Source organism: Aythya marila (assembly GCF_965140915.1).
Source record: "Aythya marila genome assembly, chromosome: 1".
NCBI lineage: Eukaryota > Metazoa > Chordata > Aves > Anseriformes > Anatidae > Aythya > Aythya marila.
The window spans coordinates 10,482,743-10,496,262 of NC_139042.1; the positions used below are offsets into that span (position 1 = coordinate 10,482,743).

General features: G+C 42.7%; 1 protein-coding gene across 1 annotated transcript in view; it reads left to right on the forward strand.

The window, feature by feature from the left end:
- Positions 1–13,520, forward strand: part of LOC309873773 (protocadherin Fat 3-like) — a gene marked incomplete at its 3' end in the record, with an annotated part of 322,738 nt that overhangs the window by 186,486 nt on the left and 122,732 nt on the right. The window contains exon 3 of the mRNA XM_082751488.1: positions 3,493–3,807. Within this exon, the coding sequence (XP_082607614.1) occupies positions 3,493–3,807 (315 nt within the window). The remainder of the gene's footprint in view (positions 1–3,492; positions 3,808–13,520) is intronic.

Here is a 13,520-nt window from a genome sequence, read left to right on the forward strand (position 1 = left end):
AGAATTATCCCAGAAGAGCTGTATGGCTGCTCCCCAAACCCTCTCCTCCTTTCTGTTCTGAACTTGAAAATAAGCTTTTAGCCTTCTTTAGTATCTGTTAATAAGCTTTGAAATAAGTGAGGTCTTTTCTGATTTTCTTGTGGTCTTATCCAGGGATATTCTCATTCTTTCCTATACTTCCACTCAGCTAACCTCAGGTACCTCAGGGCCTCCCCATGGAAAGCCCCAGGGAATATCTTGCTGTTCTGATACCAGCACTATCAGCCTTTTTCCTTAAGTGATGAAGAAATGGTGATAATTAAATGGCATCATCAGTCTTCAGAGTTAGCACCTCATCTGAAAATTAAATTTGACATGTGCTCGAAAGGCGTTACCCAAATCTACATGGAGATATTGGTTAAATATTCTTGTATGTGTTCTTGTGGGTACGAACTTCAGACCCACATTTAGGAAGACAGCAGGGAGGAACTTTGGAAAAACTGAGAGTGCAGTGGAAGGGGAAGGGGATCCCAGGGCTGACACAGGGTCTCCACATGGAAAACCTGAAAGGGAACAAAGACCTCCTTCTCTATCCATCAAGCCGCTGTGTGTTGACAGGTTAAATGACAAGACATATTGAGCAAAAGGAATTAATCTGGATCTGGGACCTTTTAATAAATCAAAAGTAAAAGGAAGAATCAGTGTAGCAGACCCATTGGCAGCTGCTAACACTTGTTTCATTATCCTTTCCTTCTGAAATACACAAATGGAAAGGAACTGTTGCCAGGAGTCATAAAATGAAGGAAAAACTCAGAAGATAGATTTATTATCAGTTCAATATTGGTGAAATTCAGCTTCATAAACAGAGGTTAATCTGCTAAAATCTTCCTTGCTCGCACTGGGGGAAAACCCCACTCATTTCAATTTTTGCTCAAAGATCTAAAATAATTCTTCTTGTCATCTGAATAAATCAACATCTCCAGAAGCACCAGTGTTCATCTTTTTTTGCCTCATCCTTGCCCACGTGGATTTATTTTATTTATTTATTTCCAGGGGGTGTTGTTTATTATGGGCTCTTCTCATCCTGGCGATGTAATTTCTCTTCTGGACTTCTAGGCATTTTCATCACACTCTGCTACATATTTCACCCATGTTTTACAGAAAGTCATTATGTAGCACAGCCTGCTGCTGACAAGAATATTTAGAATACACTCTGCCTTTGTCCTCCAGTGCCGTGTTGCTCACCTTTGTTTTGTGAATAATATGAGCAAGAAGGACATGGACCTGGTGTTACTGCAAAGAGACCTAAGCCTACACATGTCTGGAACTGGTGCTGCTCCTTCTTCCCTGTCTTCTCTCTGTATGGTTGATGAAACTGTAGGAAAATATGTGCCAGTTCAGACTAGTGTTAAAAAAAAAAAAAAAATCCAAACTTGAAAAAAGTATAAAAAAGAAGAGTTGTGATAGAAGACAAGAACTAATACAACAGGCATCCATTCGGTGAGTCCTGTGCTGCCTCCCACCTCAGCACAGATTTGGATGGGGGCCATCAGGATCTGGAGCCTGACTCCCTGGGGACAGGCACCATCTCTTCTCTCTTAGGGGACTTTCTGTCTTGCGCTGGGGAGTGGTGGTCCCTGAGGATGGAAGTTACCTCTTTTGCCTCTTGCTGCTACCCCTTATGAAAACAATGCAGTGAGTTCACTGGTAGCCCTGAGCATAGGATGGGTTCTGCTATCAAATGGCCAGGGAAGCTCACACCAGGGCTGTTCAGATCATTACAGATCAGAAGCTTTATCAGGCCATCAAATCCCTTCCTTCTGCTGATGTCTCACAAGCGCAGGGCCATCATTTTCATGGCTGCTTGTCAAGAAATGGAATAGCCTTTCCAGTTCGCTTTTAAACCAAAGGTCATGGCTTCATCTAGTGTCGTAAATGGAATAATTGCTGCTATCTACAAAGCCAAATTTGATGCATAACTTGTAAGACTGGGGCAAGGAATAAAGTAGATGAATTACAGCTGAACTTCACATAGCCCATTAAGAAGGATTCATGATAGGACCAGCAAGGAGGAGCCCTTCTCATCATCCCACACCCAGCCCACTGCAAAGCAGCACCTGAAGCCTGCCTGAAACCCCTCTCACATGCAGCTCTGGATGCCGCTGCTGGCAGGGAGATTGAAGAGTTGTTTGTGCCCATTCCAGGATCTTTAAAGCCTCTTTAAGACATCAGGATGTCCTAGGAAATTTTAGAGCAGTCTGATAATTAAAAAAATATATAAAACTAAAGGCAAAAAAGACACCTACCTCCCTTCCTAACTTTCCTCTGGAATTAACTGGTGAGGTTGTTCTAAGCAGCATCAAGCACATCTGGGACTAAATTCAGGTTTCTTGCATTACTTCTTTACTATTTCCTCTCTATTAATGACATGATTTGCTTGTTTGCAAACTGTCCTTTGAATATATCTATCTCAAGCTTGAGACCCATCATATTCATGTGCTGTCCAAGATTTAGTGCTGGATAGAATAGGAAAATGTTCTTGGGACATGTGTCGCAAAAGTTGTGGGAAAGGGCACTTGCTTATTTTGATGTTGGTGTGAATGCATGTGTGGTGCTGGTGTACTTGGTCCTCTGTGTGTTTGCAGGCAAGTGAAGGCTCTGAGTACACAAATATGAGCAGGTCTTTTAGTGCTAGCAGGTCTTCCTGGTAGAAAGGCCTTGTATCTGATATTACTAAAGTCATGGTGGGTTTAATGCTCATTTCAGAAGGAGGATGGCTTTCTACATCACTTTAGGTAGACTTGAAGGTGCCTTGAAGTCCTTTGCTCTGTTACAGACAAATGCTTTCTCTCCTGGTTTCTTAGGGGCACAAAGAAAACCATCTGATGTTTTACACCAATAGGTAGCATGGGCAAACCTTTCCTTCCTCTGTGCTGAAGGAGGATATACTGATTGTCTAAGAGCTACTACAAGGCTAGCTTTCAATTGCTCATTATCTGGCATTTTGGCAATGTGCAATGACTTTTCTCAATATTTAATGTGCTGTCTATTTTCTGAACTCGAATGGATTATTTTAAAGTGTCCTCTAGGGCTTTTTCTTAAGCAGGGCACTGGCAAGATTTTTAAATGAGCAGCCACCTTCCCTTGTGCAATTCACTTTCAATGGTGATCTCCCTGTCCACCACAGTTCATACAAGCTTACACTACTGGCAGAAGATGATGGCATTTCTTCTGTTACTCAGCCAGCTGCAGTCCCAGCAGAAAACTGGTTATGACACTAGGACACTTAGGAAGAGCCATCTTCTTACACAAAAAAAATTGTGATACAAAGGACTGAGATGTTGAGCAGGGTTCAGGAAGCAATGACTGTTTTACTTATAAGCATGTTTAGCTTTTGTAAGGTTGGAGCATTTAATAAATCTGAGTACATTTCTATAGTACTGCCAAATTAAAAGAGATGTGTTTTTTCATTGATCCTCTTCCTGAGATCTTCTGCTTGCTGTTTTTCTGCAGGAGTTATCTACACAGCAGATATTCTCGATCGGGAGACAACCAAGTCCTACTGGTTGACGGTGTACGCGACTGACCACGGGGTCGTCCCACTCTACACAACCATCGAAGTCTACATTGAAGTGGAGGACGTGAATGACAATGCCCCTCTCACCTCTGAACCTATCTATTACCCAGCTGTCATGGAAAACTCCCCGAAGGATGTATCTGTCATTCAGATCCAAGCCCAGGACCCGGACTCCAGCACCAATGAAAAGCTGACTTACCGGATTACAAGTGGAAATCCCCAGAATTTCTTTGTAATCAATCCCAAAACAGGTAACAAAATCCTGCTGCCTTGTCATGGTAGAAAAACGCAATTTAAATATTTATTGGCTTCCTTCCTTTCAGTATTTTTCCCAACCTATGTTTTCTTGTTAGTTATCTGTCTGAAGCATCCTGCTGTGCACTTGTAAATGAGCGTGCCGGCAGCTGATGTGGGGCACATGTGCTACTGCAGCAATCGCTCGTCTGCAGGTCACTGAATAGCTGCTGGCTGTTGCCTCTTTTCCATGTCTGTAGGGATGAGACTTTGTTGCTCTGAGTCTGCAGAGCAATACTAACAGGCAGATTCAAGCTGTTGGATTTCGTGAAGCAGAGCCTTGTCCTTTGTAATCCGGCATAGCTCCGCTGAAGTGAGTGGCACTACAGTTGTCAAGTACATGTAATTAGGCTGTATGTTACATGAGCTGGATATAATTTTACAGCTTGTTTCATACAAAAAGACAGATGAGTAAATCTGAAAGTCCTTCCGGCCCTTAAAAGAATCTATGCATTTGCATTGATTTGTAACACTTAGGGATGAGTGGCCTGTGTGGGCAGTGTCACAGACACACTGCTGTACACCCGGTGCTCATGCTTGCTTCAAGTTCTTGTGCTTGTTGCAATGCTTCTGGCTTTATTCTGGGGTTTTGATTAAGTTTCTTTTCTTTCCTTTTTTTTTTTTTGTGTGTGTGTGTTTATTTGTATTTGCTGCAGCTTAGGAAGTCAGAAGAAATATACCTGAGTGAACACTTTTAATTTATAAGGCAATGATATTCACTAAATAACTTTTCAACATATGTCAATCCTATTGCAATGTGTAGCTTAAGAAGGGGCTGGGAACGTTTCAGACATAAGCCTTTCTTCAGGTGAAGAAATCATAGAGCATGTGTATTCACACCGTTCAATCTGCTGAGCCCTAAGGCACATATCTCACTTATTCTTAACACTTGAAGTGGCCGAAGATGGCTCTTCCATCTGCATGCCTTCCCTTCCTCCCCCTGCCCCATAAATCCCATCTGGACAAAATAGCAGAGTTAGGACTCTGCAATATTTAATTAATTACATTTAATGCACGTGCATCCCTGCCATCAGCTCCTCCCACAGAGCATCCTGCTCAGCACATGTCTCTTCATGGCCATGAGTTTCAGACAAGTCCCAGCCATGGGTGCTTGGGTGCCACTGCTGGTAGCACCAGGTGTTTTGGTGGCCCTTCCCCATGCCAGAGCAGAGGGCAAGAATAGTTTTATCTGGTAAGAAAATTGTCATCCTCTTGAATTGCAGGTCGTGCTGAAGAGGTTCATCTTCATTTTGTGCTGCTAAAATTGTTGTCAGAGAACTTAAGGGCATCAGCATAGTTAACAATTCACTATTTCTGCAACCCCTGGGGAGGGGCATTGCTGCTTTTTTCTTGTTTTTTTTTTATTCCTTTGAAAATGATTGGACTGATGGAGTCCATGTGCACTGAGGTCCCTTGATCCCCAAAAAGGGAGTTCTGTCATTTGAACACAAGGATTTCTTCCTCCCTTGTGAAGTAGCGAAGCGTGGCGAGCTCTTCCTGCCCCGTGCTCTGTGTTGGGAGGCTGGCGTCCCAGGAGGAGGATGGGTTTGCATTAAAGTTTCCCTGAGATATCTGTCCCCGGTACATTCTCACAGGGCATTACCTTCTCTAAGGCAGTGGTTTACGCTCCAATTGCTTATAGATGCGACTTCTGCACACACAGGAGAAAGGAGAAGTGTGCCGACCCCGTGTCCTTGCTGGGATTCAGCGATGCCATAACTCACCCAGCGCTTTGCATAGCAGCCACAAGTGCAGCCGTGTGCTGTATAGTCAAGATTAAAAGGTTTAATGTGAACCCAAATATGTGATGATGACAGTGTGTGTGGGTTGAGTGAGAGCAGTCATTTGTGAGGAGGTATCTTTTGTTTTCTTTGTCACTTTGGGAGTTTAAACAGCACCAAAAAACTGACATCTTTCTCCTGTGACTAATCGGGTGTCAAGAGGCAGCACGAAGGCCCCATATCACGTTTTTCACATCCTTCAGTGCAAAGCAGCAGAAATTGGCCTCGACTGGAGATGGGAAATGGGCTGGAGCATATGGGTGCTTCTGTGGCAATCAGACATTTCTCAGATGCCCAGGTCATGGGGCTTTCGGGTTAAGTTTCTCGTTGGATTTGCTGTCAGAAATAAATGTCCCCTAAACCCAGATTATGGGGAGGCTGGGATGACAGGCATGACAGGAGGCCTGTTTCCTCTGCAGCAAAGAAGCAGTGATCATGGTTTGCTTCCTTAGATCATCAGGATATATTTCAGCAACAAATCTCCCCCTGTTGCTGGAGAACAAGGCCTTGTTGGCCTTGGCCTCCTGTGCCTTCTTCCTTTGTGTCTTTCAGGACCTGCTTTCCTACAAAGTGCAGACAGGGCACGGGGTGTATCATGGCTGTGTGAAGGGTGGGTGTTACTTCAGACATCTCTGCCAGATGTCTGTGGCACTGATGAATGGCACAGACAGAGCGAGGTGGGCAATCCCTTCTCTTTAGAGAGTCCTTGCCTGTGTGAAGAAAAATGCGCTGGGTGCTGCTTCACCCTAGTCATGCTGTGTCCCTCTCCACCTCTGTGCAACCTCCTGTGCCTTATCTGCGGTCCCTCAAGCTCCCAACTGTATTTAATAGAAGTGCAAGTAGGCCACTGGGACTTGGCCCTGCTGGCTTCTGTTTGGGGTTTGTGGGGATGCCAGGGGGGCTCCAGTAGCTCTGTGCCTGCTCCTCAGGAGGACAGGGACACGTGCAGCCCTCCTGCACAAAGCTAGCCGGTGTCACCACCCTTTAAGGTCTTTCTTTTGTCACCTCCTTTGTGTTTTTTATTTTTTTCTATCATACCGCCCAGCATCAGTCTACACCTCGGAGTGCATTTTTACCTTGTGAGCTGATATTCATAGGTACAAGCACTGAGTGGATAATGTAGCACATGAGTACGTGTGAAACCATAAATCACCCACGCTTGAGAACAAGGGGGCCTTGTTCTGCAACCTGGCGGAGCCGTCTTCTAAGTTTAGCACGTCCAAGAGAGCAAATCTGGATTTTCCTTTAGTGGGCAAGGAGTATTGCAGTACGCTGTTTTGTGAGGGGGCAGTTAACATGTTTTTCAAGTAGCTGAAGTGACTCTCCTGGTTATATTACTGCAGGGAAAGGTACACTAATTCCTTCAGTGCCTTTGCTTCCCAGATACACTTTGCACCCAGCAGTGATGGAAGTGTTTAGAAGTCACAACGCCTGTCATTAGGATCAACCTAATGGGGCTGATGTGGGAGCCGGGGGTTTTCCCTCTTACCATGACTTTTGTGCAGTGGAAGGCTCGGTTTCCCTTATCAGAGCACGAGGCCTCTGGGTTTTGCTCCCAGCAGCACTGGTTGGGGCTGTGATTTGAGGCTGCAGCCAGGGATGAGATGGGCAGAAGGCCTGGGCAGGCAGCTGGGGCGGCTGGCTCCCCGCTGAGCCCGTGGCATGACACGGCAGCCCCCAGCCCGGTGAGTTATTTCGGGGTGAGAAGCTGGTGGAAGAAGGTAAATAAAACGTATGATGGAGTTATATATAAAAGAAGATTGATTAGGGGCGTAAATTCTTATTTTTATTTCATGTATATAGGCGTTAATTTCACAGCACAGCACAGTGGTAATTTACTGCATTGATTTATTAGTTTCTGTGCTCTGAAGAAAACAATGAATTTTAATTCAAGCCATCACTTTTTTTTTTTTTTTTAGTGTTCCACATATATTGGAGAAACCCCATAAGCTTCTCTTCAGCCTTATGGAGATGAGATTAAGAGATATTTTAACTAACAAGCCAGCAGACCAAACTTAGCTCTCATGCACAGCAATTCTGTTGATGGTAATGAGTTTACTCTAAATTCACGCTGGTGTGTCTGAGAATTTTGTTTACACCTTGCTTTGGCTCTTGCTGGCAGTGTTTTAACAAAGACAGAGCTCTGGCACTCCCAAAATAGTATTTGCTGCAGCTTTAAAGCAGGCTGCACTAGTGGGGTTAGAAATTGTGTATGTAGGTCAGTACATCATTTCAGAGCAGTGATTCTCCGCTTCTGGAAATCGTCTCTGAACTGTCACATGCTGCACCTAGATTTGGAAAGAGACTGGATATTTTCATACTGAAGTAATATTAATATTTATATAGGCTAATGTGGGAATAGCGAGTGTCATGTTTAAATTGGTATGAATGCTAAGGAAGATACCTCTTCTAAGCAGGCTTTTCTTTCTTTAGCGCTTACTGAGACAGCACAGGATCCTGCTGGGGCTGAATTGCAATGCCATATGAAAACAGTACTTCACCCTCCTGCCATACCTCCCGGTTTTTATGGATACTTTTATCTTGTTTTTCCTGAAATCCCCACATGTATTCCTTTTTTTGAGCCAGGTGCTCAGCTGTTGTACTGTGTCCTGAAGGTTGCCAGTACTGCTGTTGGCTGCCTAGTGCCTCTGCTCAGCCCAGAAGTAATGGTATGCCGGTGAGGAGAGAGACTGAGGCTGGTATATTCAGGAGAGCACTCCTGGGACTCTGCAATAAATTCTTGATCTCCAAGAGCCAAGTTTGTCATGTTGTTGCTGGTTTGTTGTTTTATTTTTTGTAGAGCAGACAAAGAAAGATGGTTAAAGATGCCACTTTTTTTTTTTTTTTTTTTTTTTTCAATTCTGTTGGGATTTAGGGGTAGATAACATTTCAAGGGAACTCACCTTGCACTGGAAGCACATTTTGGTGGTCTTAGTAATCCAGTTATTAACATTTGTGCTGTACTTTGGGTGCTGCAAAAAGCCATATGGACAACGAATGGGAGTGGAGGCAACTTAGTTCCTGCTACAGCCTGTAACATCTTTTAGGTTTAAATCCAAGCTGCACTGAGTTAGGGGAAAGGCTAGTATTTATTGGTTCTGGAAAGCAAGGGGCATTTAAAACCTTCCACAATATCATAATCAAAGTTAAATGCCAAGCCATTTGAAAAGATTAAACAAAATTATTTTTTGATAACATTTCTAAGGGACTTTGGATCAATAGCATGAGACTAAATGTAGTACTACCTTGGTCTGTAAGAAGCATTTCATGCTACTTTTTAAAGTCTTCAAGAATAGACAATTAAAGTGTTCATTCTTGAGCATTGGTTCTCCCTCCTCCCCCTGTTATGGTATTTCTGCTGCATTAGTGGGGGACATGTCTGCGACTGCACTTGTTGCTGGTCATGCTGTTAAACTCTTAAAAAAAATCCCCATCTTAGACATTTTGTAAATGAAGACCTTTAGTTTTTTGTTTTGTTTGTGGTCTCTTTTTCTTCTTTCCCCTGTGATTGTGTAACTTGCCATCCATCTCCCTCCTGGGCACATTTTACTTGCAGTAGAGATCAAACTGGGCAGTCACCTCCCTCCAGGCTGGAGGCTCCTTCTGGAGGGCATCTGGTGGCACCTCCTGCCCGTGTGTTTGGCACAGTGCCGTATCCGGTAGCTCTGTGCGTTGTAACACTGCTGTGCAGATCGTGTTGTGCCCACTGCCATTCATACTGCACGTGTCCCCGTGGTTCAGCTGCCCTGCCCAAGACTGTAGAAAACTTTGCGGAGCAAGCAACCATTGATTGTAGGTCTCTTAAATTAATGGTGAATTTGAGGACTTCTGTCTCTCTTCTGTGGTATCCAGCATTTTTTTGGACAAATACTGAGTTCTCTAACAGTTGCGCCATCCAGCCCAATATATCGATAACTGATCTGTTAACTACCCATAACTAACACAGATTTTTACAATGTAATTCCCTTAGAACATTAGCTAGCTTCCACTTTCTGTAATTTATATTATATCAACACATGCTAAATGATCTACTTTCTTCTTTCACCTCTCAATATTTTTAACTGTGACTCTCAATGACTTCTTTATTATGTGCTCATTGTTAAAAATTGAGCTTCTGAGTATTTTAAAAGCTTTAATTTCTGGTTTGGGATGGCTCATTCTTTACTTGACACCGTATTTCCAGTGCTTTGAGCCTGAGGTTAGCAGCTCGCAAATCAAAGGACCATGGATGTTGCAGTTATGTGCTAAATCACAGTGGGACCTAGAAGCTCATCAGGCATTGTACAACATGTTAGTCAAAGTTGCTGCCTTAAGGAGCTTGTCATAACAACAACAATAATAGTAATAATAATAATAATTAGGGGAGAAAAAAAAAAAAAAAAAAGAAAGGATGTAAATCATCAAGTCCATCTGCTTGCCAGTGCACGTTTATTCCCCAGAGCACATTTTCAATTAACTCCTGAGCTGCAGCCCAGCAGTGACATGAACTCTTCTTTTGACTTTGATTGCGTCACGTAGCCTCACTCTGTTTCTATTTTTTTTGGTGTAAGTGGAAATATTTTCTTACCTTATGTGATTGTTCTGGAAATTAGTCCAGTTTGCAGATCAAATAGGCTTTGAAAATGCAAACTATTGATTTTTCAGGCATCTCAGCATTAATAGGCATCCATGCACAGTCATATATTCATAGGCATATTAAAAGAAAAAGGAATATCACTTCTAGAATGGTTGAAGAGGAATATAAAACCTTTTTAATTTAAGTAGCTATAGTCTCGTGGCAAGACCACTGATTCCACAGAAAATAAGAAAACATGGGCTCAGCCCATCCATTTCTTCCCTTTTCTCTGGCAGTGATTTTCTCCTTACTCTGTATGTGTTATCTGTGTAGGGGATAAAGGTGTGAGCTGTGTCACCTTAGTTGAGGCTACAGTAATGCTGCTATTAATAAAATAATAAATCCAGCTTTATCACCTCTTCTGAGTAGGCCTGATTTCTGCTAGCAGTGGGGTTTGATTCGTGAAGCACTGAATACAGTTGAGCTTGCTGGATGACTCTGATATCAAGTGTCTCTTTTAAAATTATATTAGCAGATACAATAGTGCTCATAAATGCATTTTTTTTTTCTGTAATCAGCAGATTTAAACATGGCATATAGAAATTTTAACCTTTCTTTAGATCTCCATGATGACCTTTTTAGCCCTCTTTCATGGTAAGAAGCTTTGTGAGTTTTACCATTGACTCGACTGGGCCATTGTTATCCTTATTCAATAAGACATCAGTTTTTAACCTGAACTCCCCGTCTGTTTCAGTAGAGATGTATGTCTGAAGTGCAGCAGTGTGGCGTGGGCCTGCGAGTCAGTGCTTTCTCCTGGAGAAGGTTACTGCCTGATAAGAGAAAGAGGCAGGGAAATACTGATCTTAAGTTAATGCCATGCCAGTGGGGAGGAATGCCCCTGCTGATGTTAGGAGCATTAGTCCACCCCCAATCACAGTGACAATCCCACGGTGAACCTCTTTTTAACATTTCCCTGCAGAAAAATAACTCCTTCCTGTCCTGCCCCAATACAGATTCTGGAACAGCAGGAATTTTGCCGCTGATCCCATAAATCTGCATTGTTGTATGTTACAACAGTCATTTATCATTTTCAAAAAACACCAGGAAAACAGGCTTCTGTTGTATTCAAAACTCTGGCTATCACCTTAGCTGTATATCTGATTTTTCTACCTTGTCTGTCAGTCCACTTTCTCTGTTCATACATTTCCAGAAGCCACGGCTAGTCAGAACTGGTCAAGAAACCATCTATAAGTTGTTTTGTTCCTTCACTGATTTGTAATTAGGGCTGTTGCATTCACTTTCAGGTAACCAACTACTCTTGATAAAATTATTATCAATGACAAGCATAATCGAGATTATTGGGTGAAGCTGTGTACCCTAAGTATCGAGTCACAGCCCTGTTAAACATATGCACACATGCACATGCTATGGACACTTGTCATATCCTGTCATACATTATTACGGTAATAGCAGTGAATGCCCTTATGTTACAGTAATTGCTTGTGGCCCAAGCCTGAACTCTGGCAAGGGAAATTAGGTTTGTGAGTTATGGATGCAGGGACATGGAGCCTGTGAGTGTGATGTTCATGCAGGGTTAGGGGTGTGGAGCTGCCGGGGAGGAAAATAAAGCTTTGATGTTGGGCCAGATAAGGTGAAGGCTTGGGGGTGGGGAATGTTGACTTTTGCTTTCTTTTTATTGCTTCTGCTTTTTAATCAATCAAGTAACTTGCATTTTGCTGTTGCTCAACAGTCAGAGGTACGCTGTCTGTCTATGATTTTTAGATCTTGCAAATCAGATCAGACAATACAAGGATCAATCAGCATGTTTCCCTCTTCCGTAGCTGCTCAGAATATATTCATATTGTCATCTTAGGACACACACTTCCTTGGCTTGAGTGGTGTATCTTCACCTTACTGTATGAGCATTTTCTAATTTCTCTTTACTGACTTCACTGGAAGTTAGCAACAAAGCCTGCAGCCATAATTTACTCTCAGGGTAACATCCGGTCCTCAGTACTTAACAAAAAGCAGAGGTGGAGACATTTCCTCTCTGAGAGAATGAGATTGACCTATTCTATGTGTGAATAATAAAAAAAAAAAAAAAAAAAAAAAAAAAAAAGAGTCAGGAAATGGGAATAAGAAGGGAGGGCAACTGTAAAGACAGGTGTGTTTGCATAAGCCATCATGATGTCAGTAATTACAAACTATTAATTTTTCTTTGTCTTCTGTCACGTAGGAGGTTGTGTCAGCACCTAATAAACCTCCAAAGCCTCATCACCTTGCAATACAGCTGAACTGGTCTGTTGAAAATTAAGGTTAATAGTAAATCAGTGTTATTTTTCCTCTTCTGTCTCTCTCTGATTCTCTGTCTCCATTAGAGTTACACTGTTATATCCAAAGATAATTATTTCCTGTGAAATTATTCTCCCCTCACTTTCCCCCTTCCCTTTATGTTAATGAGAGTGCTTTTCTCTCACTGTGAAGATTGACACAACTTCTTTGAAGTTAGTAATGCTGTTGCCAGTTCTTGCCAGTTAAGTATGTGACCTTATCAGTATAATTGTACAGATCGCGTCGCCATATGTCTAGATGCACAGAGCTTAATTTAACAGAAGACATATATGTATAAAAATAAAGCAGTATCTGGGGGTTAAATATTGGAAGACCCCCCTAATCACAGTTTTCATCTTATACAAAACTTTCTACAGAACTCTTACATCTCTGAAGTTAAATTAAAAAAAAAAATAAATTTCCCTGCAAGGGACCCTGGTCTTGTAGCTATATTTTCACATTGATCATCCTGTGGCTTCAACAATCCCTGTACTTCCTCACCAGTTGTGCTTAAATGTTTTCTCTTCCCTTGATGGGTAAGTCCTCCACACCATATGGTAAGGCAGAGCAGCACTGCTGTACCTTTTGAGCAAACAAGAAACTGAGGCAAAGGAAGCAGCTAACAACCTATGCCAATAATGAAGATTTGGTCTTAATTTGCTTTCAAAACCACTGGCCACATATAAAACCTTCCTGGCGATGGTCCAGACCAGCCTGCCCCACTGAACCTTGAATGTTAGGCTGACCCCATACCTCTTTCCCCTCAGCTGCTGTTTTCCCTACAACCTGCGCAGAAACTACCTGGGCATGTAGGAGCCTCACCTGCTTCCTATCCTATTTCCTATCCTGTTTCCAATTAGCCCACCATTTCCCATCCTTGTCTTTCACCTCCTCCTCACTTGCCCAAAGGCAACCCTGGGTTGCCCAAAGGCAAAGAAGGATTCCAGTGTGTACAGGGATGGCACTAATGGCATCAGGCACAGGACCAGGATGGCACTAATGA